At 33.7% G+C, this 25,254-nt stretch overlaps 1 protein-coding gene across 10 annotated transcripts in view; it reads right to left on the bottom strand.

The window, feature by feature from the left end:
• Positions 1-25,254, bottom strand: part of ZEB1 (zinc finger E-box binding homeobox 1) — a 191,824-nt gene that overhangs the window by 19,322 nt on the left and 147,248 nt on the right. For 5 of the 10 annotated variants that reach the window (XM_054437233.2, XM_054437237.2, XM_063669746.1 and 2 more), the window contains 2 exons: positions 14,103-14,165; positions 7,452-7,613 (listed from right to left, as the gene is read on the bottom strand). In XM_054437233.2, coding sequence (XP_054293208.1) covers positions 7,452-7,613; positions 14,103-14,165 — 225 coding nt within the window. Of the gene's footprint in view, positions 1-7,451; positions 7,614-14,102; positions 14,166-22,562; positions 22,627-25,254 lie in introns of all 10 variants that reach the window. The other 5 variants (XM_054437234.2, XM_054437239.2, XM_063669745.1 and 2 more) reach the window with 2 other exon arrangements.

Here is a 25,254-nt window from a genome sequence, read left to right as displayed (position 1 = left end):
TTTATTTTTACAGTTGGAGCTGTCTAAGCCTGACAATCCTAAAATGTAATATTTTGCCAATTAATATTACTTAACTAAGAGTAGTTTTCCATATTTGACATTTCTTCAGTGAAATAAGTTATTAAGTGATATCTTTTTGTAAACATCATCTCTATTTTCATTTTGAATTCACTATAGAAAAACAAACCACCAAAGATAATTTCATAAACTCTCCAAGTGCTTTCTAAACATATATTCCTTTATTCAAGTCCATATAAATCAAATGTCTTGCTCAAGGACCAGACTGCAAATAATAGACTGAGCACCTGAATGTTAAATAGTTGGTCAAATATGTTGAGAGAGGGGCTTCAAGATGGCTGAATAGAGGCATCTGGTACTCACCTCCTCTACAAGGAAAAACCAAAATAATGAGATGATAATCACACTTCACATAGATCATCTAAGAGAGAACACTGGAATTCAACAGAAAAGTGACAGGAAACACCTCAAGTAAGGAAGAAGGAAGTGAAGCAACCTGCAAAGGCTCTCCAATGCAGGGAAAGAGTGAGAGAACCCCAGGGGTCCACATTCCCACCATGGACTCCTGCAATCCTAGCCATGGGAGAACACCTGGACCATCGTGGGCTCTGAGACTAATACAGGGAGGTATGTGGAGACCACATGACAATGCTGCTCCGGAGAGGGAGCTTATGCTGAATCTGTACACCCCCTGAGTTCTAAGTAGCTACAGCACAGCACTATTTTGAGAGCCCAACCCCCAACAGAGTACATCCTGTTGAGCCCTGCTGACATACCGCCCTTCACAGTCACCACTGATGCTGGTTGCGGCTGCTAAGGCTGAAGTGCAAGCCATTGGCAGTGACCATACCTCCCCCCAGCAGAGGAGCTGCACACATTTTTACACGCCCCAAGGACAGACTCCCCACAGACTGCTGCCACTGTGGGCTTCCACCGCTGGGGACAAAGTGCTAGCCACTGGCAGTGACCCCAATTTCCTCAGCAGCTGAGCTGCTGAGTATTTATAAGGGACCTGAGGACAGGCTACCCCATCCACAGCCGCTGTCTGGGGCTAAAGCGCACATTTCCCAGCTCCCTCCCTATGGCTGCTGCCACTGAGAGCAACCTTGCCCTCCCCAGTAAGAAGGCCACAGTGCAACCACTGATGTCCTTACCTGAGCACTCTGCTGGTGGCCTGGGATCATCCTGCCCCTGCCATGATAGCCAATGCCTACACACACCACCAAGGGGCCTGAGAACAGGTCCATCTGGCCCAGCTTCTGGGCATGCTATTCAGGGACGTGGGGATGACCCAGCCCAGTCCAACACTGTTGTCACCTGAACACTCCTCCTGGAGGCCTGAGGTTGGGTCCACCCAACCTGCTACTATCACTACAGCTGGCACCCTCCTGCATGCACAACCGGTAGGCCTGGGGACTGACTCACCCAGCCCACTGCAGTCACTGCCAACACCAGCGTGAATCACTAGGGAACCAGAGGGTGTCCTGCCACTGCTACTGCCATTGCCCAAGTGACATCCACTGCCCAGGAGCCTAAGAACCTGCCCACCTGCCCAGCTTACCACTGCCACTACCAGCACCCAAGCAAGCCACCTGGAGGTCCAAGGATCAGCCCAACTGGACCTGCTAACACAAGGTGTCAATGTGCCACCCTGTGGTCTAAGGACAGGTACTGTAAGCCCGTTACTACCACCACTAGGGCCCAAGGAATGGTCCACCTGGCATCCCTGTCCCAGCCAAACTTCACCTCAGCCTCCACTAACAATTGCACCTAAGCCAACGAGGAAATCACAGACCCTACTCACACTATTTATAACCAAAGATATCATACAGAAATTACATTACCACATGTACCCAGGATCAAAGCCAAAATGCCCTACTCAACCAACGAAAGCAAATCCAAAAAACCAGAATAATTGACTATTATACCATATGTGTGGATATCGAGGTAAGAATACAAGAAACATGAAAAAGGAAGGAAATATGACACCTCCAAAAAATACAATAATTATCCAGCAACAGATTCCAATCAAAATAAATTTATGAAATCCTGGAAAATGATTCAAAATAATGATCTTATAAAAGCTAAGTGAGATACAAGAAAACAGAAAAGCAACACAAAGGAACCAGAAAAACAAATCAGGATATAAATGAGAAATTTACCAAAGAGATAAGTATCATAAAAAAGAACTAAAATTCTGGAATTGAAGAATTCACTGAATGAAAGACAATTAACCGAAAGCTTCAGCAATAGACTAGGTCGAGCAGAAGAAGAATTTTAGAACTTGAAGACAGGTCTTTTAAAATAACCTAGTAAGAGAAAAAAGAATAAAAAAACAATGAACAAAGCCTGCGTGACATATAAGAAACTATAAAGTAACCAAATATTCAAATTTTTGATGTGTTACAAGGCAAAGAGGAAACAAAAGGGATAGAAAACCTATTTAATGAAATAATACCCAAAAATTTCCCAAGTCTAGCAAAGGATTTAGACATCCAGATACAGAAAGCTCAGCGAACCCCCAAATAGATACAATTCAAAAAGATCTTCTCCATGGCACGTTATATTCACTATCAAAAGTAAAAGACAAAGAGATATTCTAAAAACAACATGAGAAAAGTGTCCAATCACTTGTAAGGGAACCTCCATATGACTAATAGCAGTTTATCAGCAGAAACTTTATAGGCAAGGAGAGAAAGAAATGACATATTTATTCAAAGTATTGAAAGAAAAAAACCCTGCCAGCCAAGAATATCATACCCAGCAAAATTATCCTTCATAAATGAAAGAGAAATAAAGTCTTTCCTAAACAAGTAAAAGCTGAGAGAATTCATGACCACTAGACTGGCCCTGCAAGAAATGTTTAAGGGAGTCTTACCCCTGGAAGTGACAGGAAGATATCTACCATAATGAAAACACATGAAAATATAAAACCCACTGGTAGAACAAGTACAAATAAGAAAGAGAAAGAACTCAAATGTTACCACTATAGAAAACTACCAAACCACAATAATAATCAGTAAGAAAGGAACAACAAATGATATACAAAACAACCAGAAATCAAAATGACAGCAATAGGCTCTAACATATCAATAATAATAACCTAAATGGATTAAACTTTCCACTTAAAAGATACAGATTGGCTGAATGGATAAAAACTATGACCCAGCTATGTGCTGCCTACAAGAAATTCATCTCACCTGTAGAGATCCATATAGATTGAAAGTAAAGGGACAGAAAAAGATGTCCATGCAAATGGAAACCATAGTGAGCAGGAGTAGCTACAATGAGATAAACTCTTAAATCCAGTAAACAAAACAGTATAAGGGGACAAAGAAGGTCATTAAAGAATGACAAAGGAATCAATTCAGTAAGAGGATATAACAATTCTTAACATATATGCATCCAAGACTGGAGCACCTGGTTATATAAACGAAATATTATTAGATCTAAAGGGAGAGACAGATTCTAATACAATAATGGTTAGGGACTTCAACACCCCTATCAGCATTAGACAGATCATGTAGAAAGACACTTAACAAAGAAACACTGAATTTAAACTGCATTTTATACCGAATGGATGTGAGACACTTACAGAACATTTTAACCAACTACTAAATGATACATATACTCATCAACACACAGAACATACTCTAGGATAGACTGTATGTTGGGACTCATGACAAGTCTCAAACAAATTTTTAAAAATCAAAATCATATCAAGTAGCTTTTAGACCACAAAGTAATACAACTATAGATTTTAATAAGAGGAACTTTGGAAACTCTACACACACATGAAAATTAAACAACATGCTTCTGAATAACCACTGGGTCAAGGAAGAAATAAGGAGGAAAATTTAAAATTTCTTTAAATGAAATTAAAATTAAAATTTCTTTAAATGAAAATGAAAATCAAAACAGAACATATCAAAACCTATGAAATGTAGCAAAAGCACTAAGAGGAAGTATATAGCAATAAATACCTACAACAAAAAACAGAAATATTTCAAATAAATAATCTAACAATGTGCCTCAAGAACCTAGAAAAGCAAGAACAAAGCAAACCCTAAATTAGGATTTAAGAAGGAAAGAAATAATAACAATCAGAACAAAATAAATGAAATGAAGACTAAAAAACAACACAAATAACAAAACAAAAAGTTGGTTTTTTTGAAAAGGCAACAAAACTGATGAACCACTAGCTAGACTAAGAAAAGAACAGAGAAGATGCAAATAAAAAATGAAAAAGAAGACTTACAAATGATACCACAGAAATACAAAAGAGACAATTATGAACAACTATACATGAAAAAACTGAAAAACCTAGAGGATATGGATAAATTCCTGGACACAGACAGCCTACCAAGATTAAATTAGAAAGAAATAGAAAACCTGAACAGACCAATAATGATTAACGAGATTGAATCCATAATGAATATTTCAAGTCCAGGACTGAAAGGGTTCACTGCTGAATTCTACCAAACTATCAAAGAAGAGCTAACCCTAGTTCTCCTCAAACTATTCCAAAAAATTGAAGAGGAGGGAATTCTCCCTACCTCATTATATAAGTCCATCACTATCTTGATACCAAAACCAGAGAAAGATGAAACAAAAAAAAGGAAAGCTATCCAGGTCAATATACCTGATGACAACAGATACAAAATCCTCAACAAAATATTCACAAACTAAATCTAACAGCATGTCAAAAAGATGATGCAATATGATCAAGTGGGATTTATCCCAGGGATGCAAAGATGGTTCACCTCCATATAATAAAGGCCATATATGACAGAACAACAGCATACTGCATGGAACAAGCTGACAGACTTCCCTCCAAGAAGTGTAATCAGAAAAGGATTTCCACTCCTTCACCACTCCTATTCAACATAGTATTGGAAGTCCTAGTCAGAGCAATTGGGCAAGAGAAAGAAATAAAAGCCATCCAATTTGGAAAAGAAGTCAAATAGTCTCTCTTTGTAGACTATATGATCTAATATCTAGAAAAACCTAAAGACACAACCAAAAAACTGCAATCTGCTAAATAAACAGAAAGTTGCAGGATACAAAAATCAACATAAAAATCAGCAGTGTTTCCGTACACCAATAATGAACTAGATGAGAAATAAATCAAGAAGACCATCTCAATTACAGTAGCTACAAAAAAGTAAAATACCTAGGGATAAATTTACCCAAGGAGGTGAAAGACCTCTCCAAGGAAAACTACAAAATATTGATGAAAGAAATTGAAGAAGACACAAGTAAATGGAAAGACATCCCATGCTCATGGATCAGAAGAATTAACATTATTAAAAGGATCATATTGCCCAGAGCAATCTACAGATTCAATCCAATCCCTATCAAAATATCTACGTCATTTTTCACAGAAGCAGAAAAAACAATCCTAAAACTTTTATGGAACCACAAAAGACCAATATAGCCAAAGCAATCCTGAGCAAAAAGAACAAAGCTGGAGACATCGCACTACCTGACTTCGAAATATAATACAAGGTACAGTAAGCAAAACAGCATGGCATTAGTATAAAACAGACACACAGACCAGTGGAAGAGAACAGAGAACCCAGAATTAAATCCACATTATTAACAGCCATTTGATTTCGACAAGGCACCAAAAATATACACCAGGAAAAAGACACACTCTCCAATAAATGGTGCTGGGAAAACTGAATATTAACATGCAAAGAATGAAACTGGACTCCTATCTCTCACCACATACAAAAATCAACTCAAGATCAATGAAAGATTTAGACATAAGACACAACACCATAAAACTACTAGAAAAAAACATACAGAAAACGCTCAGGACATTTGGGTAGGCAAAGACTTTATTGCTAAGACCTCCAAAGCACAGGCAGCAAAAACAAAAATAGACAAATGTGAACTATATTAAACTAAAAAGTTTTTGCACAGCAAAGGAAACAACAGAGTGAATATCTGAAAATTACTCATCTGACAAGCGACAAATATGAAAAATATACAAACTATTCAACAGGTTTAAAAAACCCAAATAATCCTATTGAAAAGTGGGCAAAGGACATGAATAAACGCTTCTTAAAAGAGGACATACAAATGGCCACAGATATACAAAAAAATGCTCATCATCACTAATCATTAGAGAAATGCAAATCAAAACCACAATAATATATCACTTCATCCCAGTTAGAATTGCTATTAAAGACAAAAACTAATGAATGCTGGTGAAGATGTGGAGAAAAGGGAACTCTCATACATTCTTGGTGGGAATGAAAATTAGGACAGCCACTGTGAAAATACTATGGAGATTTCTCAAAAAAAACTAAAAATAGAACTATTATATGATCCAGCAATTCCACTACTGGGTATTTATCCAAAGGAAGTCAGTATATCAAAGAGATGCCTGGATCTTCATGCTTATTACAGTACTATTCACGATAGCAAAGATATGAAATCAACCTCAGTGTACATCAATGGATGAAGAAAATGTGGCATATACACACAAATGAATACTATTTGGTTATAAAAAGGGATAAATATGTAAACAAATGTCGCTGATATGACAGAATACTTCAAAATGCTTTATTAGCATTTAATTAAATTACATTAAATATCTGAAAGTAATGAATAACAAAACCAACAACTTATTCTATAATTCAAACTAATTCAGAACGGTAGTTCCTCAATTTTTAGATAGTACTGTGTGGACTTGATAAACTTTGAAAGGTTTAACCTTTATTAGAACTACATAATGGATCATTTCTTTAGGTTTCATTGTTTCCTTTCAGTGAGGCTTTTTGAAAGTCTTTTGTCACATAAAAATTTTACATAAATACATACATATTTTTAAATTTTGTATTTCCTTTTCATTTCTTTGATAACCTAGTTTCTTCTGGTGAAACGACAACATAGTCTTTTCCTCCCAAACTGTAATGTATCACAGCCTATTTCTTCTCAGGAGAGTCTGAACACATTTTTATTGCATTTTCCACACTCTGTATGCTGACTATTCATATCACAGTGGACTAAGGCAGATTCAGAAAAACCACTGTTTCCAAATTAGTATGTTCTGGTATAAAGCAGACAACCATATTTTTATTTGTTAAAAGAATAGTGGGAAAGAATCCAAAGGGCAGTAAAGGTATAGTTCTCACTTCTACTGCCTGCTACCATGTAAGTAAATGGAACTTGATGTCCAGACACTGTTCTAAGCATTTCACATGCAGTGGCATTACTACCACAATACATGAGCAGCTAATAATTTATTGCTGCATGGTCATCATAGTGTTCCACTGATAAAACAGATTACTCTCTATAGGCACCTGTAATAAAGTTTGGTCTTCAAGAATGTTCCCTATAGTAGAGCAGGTTCCCATAGTAGAATGGTAGAAACAAGAATCCTTTAAAGAGGGAAAGAAACACAACTGTTAAGATCCATTTACCATTTTCATCATGACCACTGGCTTCTGGTGTGCCCTGCCTCTGGTCCTCTTCAGGTGCCTCCGGAAAAATGACAGCAGTGTCTTGTTGTTGTAGAAACTCTTCAACATTAGGATCGTGGTTTTGCTCATTTTCTGCATCTGACTCGCATTCATCATCTTTTACTAAAAAAAATGCATACTTTTAAGACAGCAATCTCACCACTAAGTTATTACAAAGGTTTTCTAAATAAGAAATTAGTTATCTTGAGAGAACATATGATTGTTCTTGAATCTGCAGAAAATATTTCTTGAAAATTAAAAATGAATTCCACTCATTTTGTTGTAATGTATTAAGATATATCTTTGCTTTATAAGTTTAAAGTGTTATAAATGTGTGAAATTCTCACAGTATCCCTTTCAAATGTTAAAGTCACACTTCTATTGCATTTTACTAATAAAACAGAGAAGGCAATATAGTTGACTGAATTCTTTCTCAATTAATGATAAAGCAAGAAAAAAACTTTAGTTCTCAAAGGTCACCTTCTTAGCAACCTATCATATCATAATATTTATTTAAAGTTGGACAACAGACAGCCCCTTATCTGTGGCTTCATTTTCCATGGTTTCAGTTACCTGTGGTCAACTGCAATCTGAAATCAGGTGAACACAGTACAAGAAGAATAATTTGAGAGCGAGCGAGGGAGACCACATTCACATAACTATTACAGCATATTGTTATAACCGTATTTTATTATAGTTTTTGTTGCAACTCTGTATAAAATTTACAAATTAAACTTTATCATATGTATATATGTGTAGGAAACAGTATAGTATATATAAGTATTTTTTCAGACACTCAATGGGGGGGTCTTGGAATTTATCTGCCACAGATAATGGGGGGGGGGGAGCTGTACTTTGAATCATTCTCATATAAACCACTCTGACGTTCAGTTCAGTTATATGATTTCTTAGAAAATAGTTTTTAATAATTATCTATAGTTAGAAGGATTTCTAATAAGCATCAAAGGGTATCAAATCTATGAAAATTGTTTCTTAGCTATGCTAGTATTCATATAAAACAAGGCTATTCTTTCTCTATTTCTGCCTCAGTAAATGTTTAACTGTGGGATTAAGGCAGAGGCAACTTCTCTTGAATTAGAAAGGCTTATGCTTTGAGAAGGCAGCCCAGAGTGCTGCCAAGTTTCTAAAGCATTATTGCTGCACTATGGTTTTCCTCCATTTCCTCCACTGGCTCCAGAGGAGGGCCTCTACTCCATGCTGTAACTGCAATGCCTTAGTACGGCTCCCAAATGCCTCAGGGATGACTTCTTTACAGACTCTGAACTGTCAGATCTAAATTTGTAAAACAGCAATTCCCAGCAGGCTGAAGTTTGGCCAAATTAAAATGGGGATGTATGGGCATCTTTTTGTTTGATGGTTATTAAAACAATCTTGCTACATCTCCCTGCACCATAGCGGTAACCAAACTCATCAGGGTGACTGCTGTTTAAAACCTGAGAACCAATGACAGTAACAAATGGTGATCCTAATATTTTCCCCACTTTTCAATAGCTATCAATTATTTAGCATTTGCTATATACCAAGAACTGCATTATTTAGTTCATGTCAATAGTTACCCAACTGGGATTATTGGATCCAGAGGTAAGTGAAGACTTTTAAAAGGTAAGCTGGACTGTTGGGTTTAAAGGAATCAACTCCCAGATCCTCAACTTCCATGTAAACTCTTTTCTAGAATCCTTGAAAATTCTTCTCCCTGCTCTCCCTTTTACACGGTATACCTTGTTCTCACTTTCTTAAAAGAAAAAAAGAGAAAAGGCATATTCCTCTATCCATCCATGACACGATTATGGTACACTGCTTGGAGTGTAAAGTCCTCCAGGGTGCCAAAGGAGTAAAGTTCAAAATACTGATTAGGGAAAGCCTTCTTTACTGACAAATCAAAGCAACATAGAATCACTATAGGTTTTCTGGTCTTTCCTGTTTACATGAATTTCTATTAGGCATAAAGCACAACTGAAATGGGGGTATGCTGGTCCTGGATGGGAAGCTGCAATTAACTATATAATATGGCCAGAGGGAGTGAGGTTACTTTTCCCTTAATGACCTCCCTAACTATTATTTAAAAATTCATTGCTTTTCAGGAGACTGATAAGAGCAAAGCAAATAATATTCTCAAACATCATTCCTAGGATTTGTCATTAGGTAGAACAATAAGCATTTCTGAAGAGCTAAAGCAGAACAAATCAGTGGCATTCTTTTCAAAGCAACTTCAATTTTTCAATTTAAACTAGATAAAAGTCAAAAATGAAATTATTATTTTATGTGCTTTCTTACAGATTCCATGTAGAGTTGCTAAGATAGTTAAAATTATTTTTATCAAATTATATTACAAAATATTTATTTCAATTAAGCAATCTCCATCTTATATTTTCTACATCCTAATAAAAATTATAGGTGTGCTAGCTGTTGGAATAATGAGTTTTTAAATAGTATACACTTTTCAGAACTGCATGATCTGTATTTTATATATGAATTTTGCTACTTCAATAAATTCTAGCTTTCCTATACATTGATTAGGTCTAAATGTACACATTTGGAGATAAAGATTTTAACATACAAATTAGATTAGAACTACATAATCTTAATCTTGACTTTACTACTTAGTATTATTATAAGATGTATTTACGTATACTTTATGTTTCCTTCATTATTGATAATTTCTTTTTTTATTGAGAATGAGTTTCGCTCTTGTCGCCCAGGCTGGAGTGCAATGGCGCGATCTTGGCTCACTGCAACCTCCACCTCCTGGGTCCAAGCGATTCTCCCGCCTCAGCCTCCCGAGTAGCTGGGATTACAAGCATGCACCACCATGCCTGGTTAACTTTTGTATTTTAAATATATCCTTCATACACTTCCTTATTGACGAGATTTTATAGAATTCCTCAAAATATGTATTGACACACTGAGTTCAAAAAATGAAAAAATGCTTTTTTTTCCTGACAGAAAGTAAGTCTGACTTGGCTGGCTGGTGTGATGTTGATAACTGGCTTTGCTGGGTAGGTTATTGGAAATTTTCCAGAAATTGGGTAAACCAATAAGGTATTGCTCAAAATACAGTTCATGTAATAAAAGTGTTTTTCATGAAAAATATACTGATAAAAGATACTGAAATTAACATATTACAGTTTCCTTAATCATTTTTGAATACATTAAACAAAGTGACTGTGAGAAAAAAAATTTTAAAGCCCAAAACAGATATCATTAGTCCTTTGATAAATAACTATTGGTAAAGTCTTTCTGGTATACGTTCCAGAAAATGAGGGAATAGATGATTGTAATGACTGGGAAACAAATCTTTTTGCAAATTAGATGGCTTTAAATTTTTGTTTTCAACAAAATTGAAGAAATATTGACAGGACATTAAAATATTTTCATTGACAAGTAACTTTTGACATTATATCTGAAGATGCATAAAAACTGAGCAACTCAGTTATAACATAAAATTTTATTTCATCTTTTTATTTGAGAATAAAGGTACCTCAATGCTAAAAAAATAGAAACTGAATGATGAACACTTTTCCTTCTAGAAGTAATATTAAGCTATTACAATTAATTACTATTTATGAAGTAATTAATATATGTTTGTATAAAATTCTACAGTGGATATAGAATGGAAGTATGAGCTCAAAAAGTAAACATAATGACATAATATTTCTTACTCTTAAAGAGCATTTTCATATTTTTTAAAAAATGATAATAGGTATTAATATACTATGGATTTCATATGTAATAGTGATGTTAAAATGTCAATGTTTTACTATGCCAGAAATTAAATTGTAACTACTGACATTTAAAATGAAAAATTTTATATGTCCATTAAGAAATTTGTGAGGCAGTATATAATCAGTTTACATCCTATAAAATTTATATAACAGTACCTCTTAGGGTTGTTGTAAGAATTAAATTAATTAATACAGTAATGTACTTATTAGTAGGGTACCTGGTATGTAGTAAGTACTATGTAATTCTTAGCTATTTACACCTTAAAGAAGTCCTGCAAGGTGAATATCATAATTTTACAATTAAAATTTTTCCTCAATAAAAAAATTAGGGTCAGAAAAGCTCTTCTGAGATCACAGAGAGAAAATGTATTACTATTAGAGCAGACAAATTGGTATTAGGAGTCAGGTATAAAATCTGAGCTCTTTCCATTAAACTACACTCTATCTCCATGAACCCACATTTCCCAGGCCCAATTTCAAAGTGAGACCAGAATTTCTGCAGTTTTTTTAAAATTTAAAGTGTTGGGAAAAGCACATCTTGAAAAGGTCAATTATAAAGCAAATGTCCTGGTCTTTAGATGATAAACTTATATATTTAAATATTAGGGAGATGAGCAAATACACAGAGCATAAAAGGTAATTGGGTTTTCTTTAAATATGACAAAACTCAAAATTGACAATCAAAGTATAGAATTAAATGACTATATACATGTATTTGAGAGAGCAAATATTTAATATAAACACTGAATATTTTTAAATCTATCTATCTATCTATCTATCTATTTTTCCATCCTGAATAAAGTATCCTCAGGCTTCCTCTTATCTTTATCCTCCATGTTTGAAACTTTCTAAAATTATCAACTATATAAACAAAAAAAGAGACGCTCAGAAGGAACAAAGAATGTTTTCAATGAATTTTTTACTCTGATTACTAAGTTCAGACTACAGTCTTTAACTTCACGAGCTGCAAAAGGAAGTCTGCTATAAAAAAGATCTGACAACATTCTGAACTAATGATGGCGACTGCTGTACAATGCTTTTGCTCATTTTGTTAGCATATTATTCCCTAGAAGTCAAGGAAGTAACAAAAGCAAAGGCAGGACATAATTTTACAGTTTAACTGCTCAAAAGTCTCAAAAGTTAAATTTCCTTTTCAAGCTACACTCACTGGAGCTTTAATGGAAGTTTGCTTACTCCTAACTCCCCATGTTCCAGGCGAATAATGCAGCAGGGATCATCATCGTGTACGTGGGGGAGATTCTACATTTCAGCAGCAACTTTTGTTAAACACAAATTTGAGAAGGTTACTCTGCCTTCCAGATGCAATTTTTTTGAGGAAATTTACATACTATTCAGTACTTCAAACTGAAAGAATTCATTTATTTTTATAGTGAAGAACAGCATGACAGATAAAATACTGTAAACCTGTGAGCATCTTTTTGGATAGCATTTTACCTAGAAGGGCAAGTTGTCTTCTGTAACTCTGGTAATATAAGTCATCAAAGTTTAACGATTCTAGGTAAAAGTAAATAGCGTACTCTTATGTTTATTAACACTACTGTATTACTACTAACAAATGTCCAGCTTAAATATTTTACATATTCTATAGCTTAGCATGGCAAATATTTGATAACAAGCATATCTGAATACATTATTCACGCAAGTTACACAGAACCAAGTTAGGGGCAAAACATAAAATCGCAGGCTATAGGCACCACAAATTATCACATACTCCATTATTATTTAATTAATTTGGAATTCACTTTTAATAACAGCACAAAGATTTACTCTGTTTTACAGAAATCACTGACGAGTACAGGAGTGCTATTGTTTATATTACAGATAAAAATCTAATCTTGACACTTATTAGCCATGAACCATACCTCATCTTACCTAATGAAAGATAATTTGTAAGCCTTTATGGAATATTCCTAAAATGCACAGCAAAGTAAAAAAACGAATCTATAAATGATAACTCATAGAACAGAAGGAAAAAGAAAATGTCATGAAAACTGTATGACAGAAATATCTAATTTATGGTTGAATATACAAAGCACAATTACACTACATTTAAGTATAATATTTTGAGGAAATGTTTCAAAAATCTGGAATGCATTTCTGAAGTTTACATTCTAACAGTCCTGGCTCTCTTAGGGAATACAATAAAAAGTGACCGGTATTACTATACATAAGATCTGATTTAATTTTTCCACCTACTCTTTTGCTTCTTAAATCTGATCTGAATCCATTACAGAGGAATAGCCTTAAGTTTCAGGGAATATGTACTTTTTAGTCACCTAAAAGCAAATTTCCTTGTTTATTATAATTCAACTTCATTTTACCCTTTTTCAATCACAGAAAATTTTAAGACAAATTTTTGATTCTCGTTTGCTGTGACATGTTCACTCAACTCATTAATATTCATGATTCTCATCTGATTTATAGATAAATCCATGCTTTTTCTATTTTCTTCTGCTTTTTGTCTTGTGGGCAATTCAAAGCAGACCCAGGTAACTAATAACGAAACTCAAAAGTTAGATCTGCATTTCTCTAACTTTGGTCAAAAACTCGATAAAGTTCAAATAATCATTCAAACACTTATTTTTTGGATTATCTGTAGGTTATACCTGTCATTCTTATAGAATGGAGAAATCTGCTATATAATATGAATCTGTAAGTTACTCTGTATTTAAGGAATATTTACTTCTTTTTATGTAGTGCACCATACGCCTAAGTACTTAAACATTTAAGGAAGGTAAGATAAAAGAGAAGGAAACGGACTAAATTCAGGACTCACAAATGAGAAATCAGTGACACAAAAGACCTCCTTTTAAAGGCTATGGTATGAAAGAAAGTCGCAGCAGAGTACCTGTACATCCTGCTTCATCTGCCTGAGCTTCAGGCCCCAGGATTTCTTGCCCTTCCTTTCCTGCTGAAATCAAAGAAGAAGAAATTAAAATAGATCTATAGTGTTCCTAATACAAATGAAAGACAAATGTTTAAAGTTTTGGATATCCCAATTACTCTGATCTGATCATTACACACTGTATACATCTATCAAAATATCACATGTACTCCCCAAATATATACAGCTATTATATATCAATAAAAGATTAAAAAAACAAATCCAGGTGTCACAAACATTTTAACTTCCCGAAATCTGAAAAGGAAACTTTCAGTACAGATTATATTTAACTTGGATTTTTTCCTTTTATGAATATGGTAATGTGTCCTTGAAAAGTAAAGCTGTTTAAAGAAATTAAGTGGACAGTCTTATCAAACTCACAAAGATATCTTAGAGAAGTAAAAGCAGTACAGATTTAGATATTCTGGAATTATAAATATTTTAGGATTATAAGCAAACTGGAATTTTAGTACTGTTTTGGGAAAAGAGCTCTACCTATAGATGGTAGAATTATATATTTTTATTTCTTCTCTAAAGCACAAATTTCTATGTTCTAGGCACTGTGCTAGTAACTTACTTCTTTCAAGCTTTGTAACAACATATTTCATAAGTTAAAAAACTTGAGGCTTGGAGAAGTTAAATAACTTGCCCAAAGACATGCAGCTATTAGGTGGTAGAAATGAAATATAAATGCAGGTCTGATTGGCTCCAAAGCCCACTTTCTATCACACTCTTGCTCATTTAACTAGGGTACCAGAAAACTAGAAAGATGACTGGACCAAATGTTACTGTGCCCAAAGTAAACACCTAAGGCATTATGCTTTTTCTTTCACTTTATTCATTATTCTAATTACTGATACGTAGTAATCAACAATATAGTGCTACTAACAAATATTTTTAGATATCTGTCATCTTCCCTTGCTACCTCTACATTTATAGAGGGCTATCATACAGCATAGGTTCAGAATAAATATTTTGTATTATAAATAAATGCATACTTTTTGGACAAGCAAAAAGTATGTTTTATATTTTCAGGTACATTTATTGTAATAGTGTATTAAGAACATGTGCATATATGAAAGGCATGAAGAAGTTAAAAACTGTTCTTTTTCTAACTAGTAGCAGAGTCTATGTCATAATTATGATCAGAATACTTATACAGTCACACCGAAATAGTGTAGTTATCTGCACCCTAATCAAATTGCACTGAATATGTTAGTCAAATGTCTTGATTTAGATTTCTCTTAGGTTTGATTGTTAAATTGAGAAATAGAGCACTAATCAAGTAAAATCTTTGCATCGCATCATAGCATGTATTTCTTTTAAGTGCCTTGGATTATCAGGTGGATTTATTCAGCAGATTTTCTTTACTCATTAACTTTCATACTAGTACTTAAAGATGATCATATAGGAAAAACAGTTAAAATATGCACAAACCTCTTTAGATCAATGTAAAAAACACTATTTTAAGTAGATGATGAGATTAACTTCTGCTGAAGTCTCATTTTACACTTTCCATCAGCAAAATGACAGTTTAAAAATTCTTGGTAAAGTGTTTACAAAGCTGTAGGATAAACACTAGTGTTTGCTAAGTGTCTGCAAACCTCTAGCACCTCCTTTTTCTTGCTTCAATGTGTCTCCTTAAACTAAAATAATAAACAGTATGCCAACTTGGTAATTATATGATGGTAATATAGTTACTGATTATTGTAAACCTATGTTCCTTATTCTTCTAAAATGAAAATCAAAACAGCCAGAGTTACTACCTGGTAAGATGGAATATGATGTTGATATTAAAGGTTAAAATGACATTTTTGGACACTGCTAATTTTTCTACTTATAACTATTTTAGGAACTGCAATTTGATTAATTTATTTGTTTCTTCATTTCTTCATCCCCCCTCGGGATAAATTCTAGGCTCTTTAGATGAGTATTTAACATACTTCAGAATCTACTCCCAGACCTATTTCCCACAATTTAGAAACTAGAAGTATATTTTTTTCCCTCATTATTGAGGCTGGAGTTTTGGTTGAGCAACTAAGACTATGATGCCTAATGAAAATAGACAACATCCTAATGTTGGCCATTAGCACTGCAAAAAAATGCTGCCTCGGGATAGGCTCCTTTCTGCATCAGCCGTGGACTAGCACGAGTGTGTCTGCAAACAGGCTGTGCTAAGTATTTTTCAAGCAGCAGTATCTCTCATGTGTTCTGATCTTACTTCTGGATTTAGGAATTAAAAGGGGAGTAAAGTAATAAAATCTACATGTACATATTTTTTTCCTGTAAGACGTAATAATGTCAACAGATTGACTGGTTAACCTAAATCCAATTTTAAAAAGAACACTAGAATGCTCCTAAGGTTTTTGTTTTTAGTATAAATTCTAAAGCAAATATATGTGAGAAAAATGCCTGAGTAGTAAGACTTTGTTTTTTCAAAATGAAAAATAATGGAAAAAGGTGGGCTAAAAAATAAGTCACGAAATACTACTCAGCAATAAAAAAGAACAAACTATTGATACAAGCACACAGCTCAGATGAATTTCCAAGAATTTATAGAGAATGAAAAAGCCAGTCTAAAAGGTTACATACTGTATGATTTCATTTATGTAACTTTCTTCAAATAACACAATTGTAAAGATGGAGATTAGTGGCTGCCAGGGGTAAGCAATGTGGCAAGGTAGAGGGACAAGGGTGAGCATGTAACAGGAAACGAGAGCCTGTTTATGACAGAACTGCTCTGTATCGTGACTGTATCAATGTCAATATGCTTGTTGTGACATTATATTATGTTACCATTGGAGGAAACTGGGTAAAGCGTACACAGGATTTCTCTGTATTATTTGTGAATCTATTATTATGTCAAAATAAAAAGTTTAATTTAAAAATAAGTCAAAGGCAAATATTGCAAATTTAGACCAAAAGAGCTTATGGCTTGTTCTTTTTAGTCATAAGATGAAATTCCTAGTAAATAAAAACAAGGATGGAAAATGTGATTCATTCTAATAAAAATCCAGAAGACTTACTATCATTTGCAGGATAACATAGTTTAACCTGAAGGACTGATTATTTAGCATATGTGTTAAATTCAAAAACTTGTATTTTTTGAAATTCACACCCATGTGTTTCTAATCATTTCAAATATGTTCATGGGAATATCTTATTGCAACCTCTAAGAAGGCACAGTAAATGCCTAACTGAATCAGATTTCCCTTTCCTGGTTTGTCTACTCCTCTTTGACACACAGTCACACATGCCATTCACATTTATACCTGTATAGATACTCCTTGACTTGTGATGAGGTTACATATTGATAAACCCCATTATAAATGGAAAATATCATGTCAAAATGCATTTAATACGCCGGTCCTACTGAACAACACAGTTCAGCCTAGTCTACCTTAATACTCAGGACAATTACAGTATCCTATAGTTGGGCAAAATTATCTAACATGAAGCCCATTTTATAATAAAGTATTAAAATCTCATATAATTTATTGAACACTATATTGAAAACGAGAAACGATTACATGGGTCCTTGGACTGTGGTTTCTATTGAATACATATTTCTTTCTCACCATCATAAAGTTGAAAAGTCTTAAGTCAATGTTGTAAGTTGGGGACCTTCTCTATACCTTTTCTGAAGTTGTTCCCTCTGCCTAGAAAACCCTTACCCAATCCAAATGGGTAACTTCCACAGATTTTTAAAAGGCCAATTCACATCTCTCTCATTCTGTAAGTCATCGCTGAGACAGCTTTCTGCTATGCCTACCCTACTGTTCCTGCTAAGGGAAAACTATCAAAAAAGCGAATGCCAACAGATTCCTGAATTCAAACCTAAATGTGTTCAAACTTTAGAGATGAAATGTTTCACTGTATACTTTTCCAGATAGTTTCATTTTCCCACTCCTGTATCTTCCACTTTATAATATGTATGTGAATATTCGGGGTATAACTGTCTAGCAAAGTTAAAACAAATACAACTCACAACCTCCATGAATACCCATTAACTTAGATAATGATTAAAAATATATACCTGAGGTCAGATTCAGTTAAGATGGAGAATCCACAAACTGTTTATGTCTGCTACTGAATCTAGCTAATAAAACTTGAGGAGAATGAAGCGAACGGTTATTTAAAGACTCTAAAGGGTAAGTCACAGCAGATGGACTGGAGAAGATGACATGACAAGAATTCAGAGTAGCACAGGGTGATTCCCCTTACCTTTTTCTTTCTTCTTCTTTTTTTAAAAGGTACCCCTGGCCTGGATTCAAGGGAGCTTAAAACCTGAAAGTGGGCCCTGGGGCATGGCAGTGAAGGCTCTAGGAGAATCCTTCTAGTTTAGGCTCAAGGAGCAGGAAAAGTCTTAAAGAAGAGAAAAACTGCCCTTTTCTCCTTTATTCTCTTGCATCCTAGCCTTCAAGGTAGTAGCAGAGATAATGATAACTGCAAGAATTTAAAACTTTGAGGGAGGGAAAACTTCCTCTCCAGTAGGAGGAGCTGTGGCCCTAAGAGTATAATATAAACTCCACTGAGCTCTTTCTCTCCCTGTCTTCTTTCAGCTCTTCTACAGGCATAGATGCAGGAAGCATGTGGCAAAGTAGGGTAAATAAAGTCCCAGAGTTTTGGCTAGAGGACTGAAAAACAGAGTCTCCAGGAACTCAAAGTACTGAGATCATGAAAGAGAGAGGCTCAGGAAAGTGACCTCATAGGGCTGTTTATGAACTCTTGGGTTTATGCTCAAACTTCTCATGTATGAATCTGATCACAGACTGTGAGAAACTAAGTATAGACAGACAATTACCCATGTTCTAGATTGGACCCTGGGTGGTACATGAAGGACAGATCTGAACAGCATTTCAAAGGCTTTGAAAAATGAACCAGTTGTGGAATCACAACCTATATACTGGCTGGAGATTGCATCCTGGATACAACTGGATAAATTGCCTGTTAAGCAAAAAATATCAAAATTCTCGATAGGATTTAAATAAGATGAAGTATTAGTCTTATTTAACTTATTAATCTCACAACATAATACTTGAAATATCCAGGATATAATCTCAAATTACTTGGCATGTGAAGAATCAGAAAAAGTCTCAAGTCACATAGGAAAAGATGATCAAAAAATGGCAACATTGGGAAAAAAAGATGTTAGAATTATTAAACTAAGACATTAAGACAACTATTGTAAAAATGCTCTAAGAAGTAAGGGTAAACACTGTTGAAAAGAATGGAAAGAGAATGTCTCAGCAAATGGAAGATATTTAAATAAAAAGTAAAAGAAAATTTTAGAACTAAACATACAGTAACCAAAGTTTTAAAATCACTGGATGGGCTTAATAGTAAAATGCAGATGAGAGAACAAAGACTGGTGAACTTGACAGTATATCAATGGAAACTATCCACTTTGAATAAGACAGAGTAAAAATACTTATTAAAAAATAAAGAGTCTCAGGATATGCAGGACAATAATAAAATATCTAACTTTCATGTCACTGGAGTCCCAGAAGGAAAAGAAAGCTGTAGTGCAGAAAAAAAACTGAATAATGTTTAAAAATTTCCCAAATTTAGTTAAAGACATAAACCAACAGATTTAAGAACTGAACCTCAAATAGTAACCTCCTAACCCCCCAAATCTAGGCTCGAACCCATCAATCAAACACTAGGCTCAAATCCATCAATCAAACTAGTTTAAAAAAATACTAAAAGGAGCCAGAGGAAATAATATATAATTATAGGGGATCAATGATTTAAAAGACTACAGAGTTATAATCAGAAATCATAGATTCCATAAGAAAGTGGAACATGTTTAAAACAAAAAATATCTGTCAGCTCAAAATTCTAAATTCAATGAGAATATCCTTTAAAAAACGAAGGTAAAATAAAGACATTCTCAGATAAAAAGTATAGTTCATTGCTGGCAGATCTGTTCTAAAAGAATTACTAAAGGAAGACTGTCATAAAGAAGGTGAAATGAGGGACACTTGGAATGTCCGGAATAAAAGAAGAAGAGAAATGATGTAGCACATATAAAAACTATAAAATAAAGGAGGGAGAATAACAAGACTTACATGAAAGATTTATACAATCCACTCGGCACTGTAAAAGATTGATTCTAAATAGACTGTGAAAAGTTAGGATGTACATTCTAATCCATAGAGCAACCACTAAAAGAAATCTATACAAAGATACATAGTCAAAGCTAAATTAAAATGGAATACTAAAAAATATTCAAATGATCCAAAACAAGGCAGAAAAAGAGGACCAGAAGAGTGAAAATACAGAGAGAAAAACAAAAAACAAATAATAAAATGATAAACCCAAATCCAAACATCAAACATTTTATGAAATATAAATGGCCTAAACAAACCAATTAAGGGCAGAGATTATCAGAATAGACCAAAAATAATAAAAACAATCTCCATTAATATCCTATCTGCAAAAATTACTTCAATTATAATGACATAGTTTAAAAGTAAAAGGATAAAAAATTCTATCATGAAAAATTATATCATTAACCAGAAGAAAGCTAGCGTGATTACAGTTAATATCAGACAAAGTAGACTTCAGTGATAAGAAAATTATCAGAGATCAAGAAAAACATTGCATAATGATAAGAGGGTCAATTTGCCAAGAAAACAGAGCAATCTTAAATGTGTATGCCTTTAACAACAGAGCTTTAAAATCAGCAAAGCAAAAATGAACAGAACAAAAAGTAGAGACAAATATACAATATTCTTGCAGACTTCTAATACTCCTCTTGCATTAACTGACAGAACAAATAGACAAAAAATTAGCAAGGATATAGAAGAACCAGGCAACATTAACAACTAGATCCAAATAACATTTATAGAACACTCACCCCAATGACGGAATTCACATTCTTTTCAAATGTACACAAAATATTCATGTAGACACACCACTTCCAAGATCATAAAACAAAACAAATTTTAAAGGATTGAACTTCTATAAAGTATGTTCTATGATCATAATGACCAGATGTCAATAGGAAAAAGATAAGAAAATCTCCAAACGCTGGAAATTAATAAACTGATTTAGAGAGAATCTATGGATCAAAAAGGGAAATAAAAAACACATAAAAATTTGTGGAGTGTCCCTAAAACAGTGTATAGAGGGGAATTTATAGCATTAAATGCTTGTGCTAGAAAAGAAGGTCTCAGATCAAAATTCTGAATTGTGTATTAAAAGAACAGTAAACGAGGAGCAAAATAAACCCAAAGCAAGCAGAAAGAAGTAATAAAAATCAAAAAGCAATAAAATTAAAAAGAAAAAAAAAACATTGAGACAAAAAGCTGGTTCTTTGTAAAGATCAATGCAATGGACAAAACTTTAGTAGGATCGGTAAGCAAAAAAAGAAGCCACAACTTGCTACTATCAGGAATGAAAAGAGAATACCACTGTAGAACCAGCAGATATTAGAAGGGTATAAAGGAATGCTCTGAACAATTGTGTAAACATAAACCTAAAGAAGTGAAATAAGTAAATTCCTTGAAAATCAGACACTAAACACATCCAAGATGAATACAAAACCTGAATATTCCTGTAAATATTTTTAAATTGAATTAAAAAAATCTTCCTCCCAAGCAAAACAAAACTCCAGGCCCAACTTTCACTTGCAAATTTTATCAGATATTTAAAGAAGAAATAACACCAATTTAAATATTTTTTTTCAAGGCCAGGATTACTCTAATACCCAAACTATAGGACAATAGTACAAAGAAAATAAAGGAAAAAGAAAAAAAATTATAGACTAACATCCCTTATGAACATCGACACAAAAATCTTCAACAAAATATTAGCAATATACAAAAAGACAATGATAAAGTGAGGCTTTTCAGAGAATAAAGCCTGATTCAATATTTGAAATTGATTAGTGCATTCCTCCATATTCACAGATTAAAGAAGTAAAACCATATGATCATTTCAATTGATGCAGAAAAAGCATTTGAAAAAAAGCAACATTTATTCATGATGAAAACTTGCAGCGAACCAGGAATAGAAGGGAAGTTACTCATTTGATAAAGCGTATCTACAAGAAACCTACATTTAACATTACACTTAAAGGAGAAAGACTATGCTTTCTTCTCAAGATTAAGAAAAAGCCAAGAATGTCCATTATCACCACTCTTGATGTCTTGCAATAAGTCAATAAAAGAATTATAGGTATACACATTAGAAAGGAAGAAATAAAAATGTCCCTATTTGCAGAAAACAAGACTGTCTACATAGGCAAGGAACTGGAAACCAAATTAAAAGAAAAAAACTTCAAGCCATTCACAGTTCTTACCTCCAAAAAAGAAATATGTAGATGTAAATTTAACAAACTATGTACATGATCTGTATTCTGAAATTATGAAACACTGATGTCAGAAAAAGAAAACCTAAATAAATGTAAACACGCACCATGTTCATTAATTGGAAGGCTCCTCAATACTTTAAGGAAGATGTCAGTTCTCTCCAAATTGATCTGCATATTTAACACAAATCAAATTAAAATTTCAGCATGATTATTTTTAATATAAATAAGATTATCTAAAATTTATATGAAAAGGCAAAGGAACTATAATAGCCAAAATGATTTTGAAAAATAAAATTAGAGAAATAACATCCTCCAATTTTAAGACTTACTATCAAGCTACAGTAATCAGGATTACGTGGTATTGGCAAAACGATGGAGGTACAGATCAACAGAACAGAACAAAGTCCAGAAACTGACCCACATAAATATAGACAATTAATTTCTGACAAAAATGCAAAATATATTCAATAGAGAAAGAATAGTCTTTTCAACAAGCAGTATTGGAACAACTGGACATCCATACTGAAGAAATGAAACTTCACCTCAATCTAACATCTTATAAAAAAAAATTAGGTCAAAATAGAACAAGCCCTAATAAAAAGGTGAAGAAAACAAAGAGAAAATCCTGATGATCTGGAGTTGAGCAGAGTTCTTGCACATGACACCAAGCATGATGAAAATCATGATCCATAAAAAGAAAAAGTGATAAACTAAATCTCAATTAAAACTTTTGTTCTGTGAAAGACTAGGATAAGAGAATGAAAAGACAAGCTACAGTAGTCTTTACTACAACTCTAAAGAACTCTCAAAATTTAATAAAATAAGTAACTCAACTAGAAAATACATGTATACATATGTAACAAACCTGCACATTGTGAACATGTACCCTAGAAGTTAAATTATAATAAAAAAAGAAAAAAAAAACCACACTACAGAAAAAAAAGAAAAGAAAATACACAAAAGGTGTTAAGCAGACACTTCATTGAAGAGGACATAATAAACACATGATAAAATGTTTAACCTCATTAGCCATTAGGGGAATGCAAATGAAAACCAAACCTATTATGAAAACACACCTATTAGAATGGCTAAAGTAAAAAATACCTGATAAAACAAAATGCCTGTGGCCATGCAGAGAAAGTGGATCATCTCTTATTTATTACTGGTGGGATGGTACAACCACTCTGGAAAAGTTCGGCAGCTTCTTGAAACATTAAATATGTACAACATATTATGCAACAATCACACTTCTAAATATTTACCCTAGAGAAATGAAAACTTAACTTCACCCCCCAAAACCTGTATGCTAATGTTTATAGCAACTTTCCTCGTAATCTCTGTAAATTGGAAACAACCCAAATGTCCTTCCACTAATGAATGGATAAACTGTGGCACACCCATACAATGAAATACTACTCATTAATAAAAAGGATCAAACTATTGATACATGCAACAACTTGAATACATCTGAGTGAAATAGAAATGTTTCATATTGTACGCTGAGTGAAACAGATTATGTTTCATGTTGTATGATTTCATTTTTATAACATTCTCAAGAAGAGAAAATGATAGCAAAAGATCACGGTTGCCAGGATTTGTGGTGGAATGAAAATGTGACTAAAAAGGGGTAGCACGATAGTGCTCTGATGATGGAACTTTTCTGTGCCCTGATTGTCATGGTTGCTACATGAATACACTTATGTGTGTGTGTGTATTAAAGCTCAAATAAATTATCAAGTCAATTTTATAGTATGTTAATTAAAAAAAATTTCCTGAGATCTTAACACTCAGAAAAAAGAAAGAAACTTACTTTTCTAGTTCTAGGTGCTAATTCTGTAAGTAGAAATCCAGAAGAATAGGAGTGTTTACAGATTTTTAAAACTATTTTAATGTTTTGGTCTCAGTTATTTGAAAGAACAACTGATAATAATACACAATAATGTTTTTGTATTTAATCAATCCACAAGTAGTACAGAAATCAGATCCAGAAATCTTATGAGTAGTTTTACTTTAGGAATAAAAAGAAATGAGGCAGTGGATAAGGGCAAACGCTTTAGAGTCAATTATTCCTAGGTGAAGACATTGGCTCTACTGGGTCCGTGAGTAGACTTTGGGGAGTGATACAACTCAGTCAGTCCTTAGTTTCCACATGTATACCACTAGAGCATTACATCATAGGATTGTTGTGAATACTGAGCTCTCATTTAGCCCAATGCCTAGCAGAGTGCAAATGGCCATTATTAGGGATTCTATAAATATACAAATTGTTTTGAGACTCTTAAAATTATCTTTATTACATGTAGAATTTGAAGATCATCTTGTCTGAAACCTTTTCACCTCAAATTAATTCATTACATTTTAAGAGCAGGGTACAAATGGATTGACAATTATAGGAATGATTTAATTAATTAACTAATCCATTCATCCAATTCACTATTTGAGGATCCATGAGCCAGAAATTCTGTAGATGTTGAAATACAAAATTGGAAAGACCACTAACATCAAAGAACAAAGGTTGGGGGAGAGAGAGACAGAGAATTACAACATCATTGCAAGTGCCGAAACAGAGATGTATGTCATTGGATTACATGATAACCTAATTACCATATTTTTTCTCTAAGTTGTTCTGAAGGAACTTATTTAACAAACAGTGACATATTCTTATACAACAGTGATAATGAGTAAAATAATATAAGGAAATAACATTCAATTTCAGTTATCCGTGTACCCTCATTATCATTCCTTTTCTCTCAGCCAGAAAGAAAAAAATATTCATTTACCGAAAAAACTAAGAAT

This window comes from Pongo pygmaeus, chromosome 8, assembly GCF_028885625.2.
Source record: "Pongo pygmaeus isolate AG05252 chromosome 8, NHGRI_mPonPyg2-v2.0_pri, whole genome shotgun sequence".
In the NCBI taxonomy this organism is placed as follows: domain Eukaryota; kingdom Metazoa; phylum Chordata; class Mammalia; order Primates; family Hominidae; genus Pongo; species Pongo pygmaeus.
This window is presented reverse-complemented; position numbering and strand designations above follow the sequence as displayed.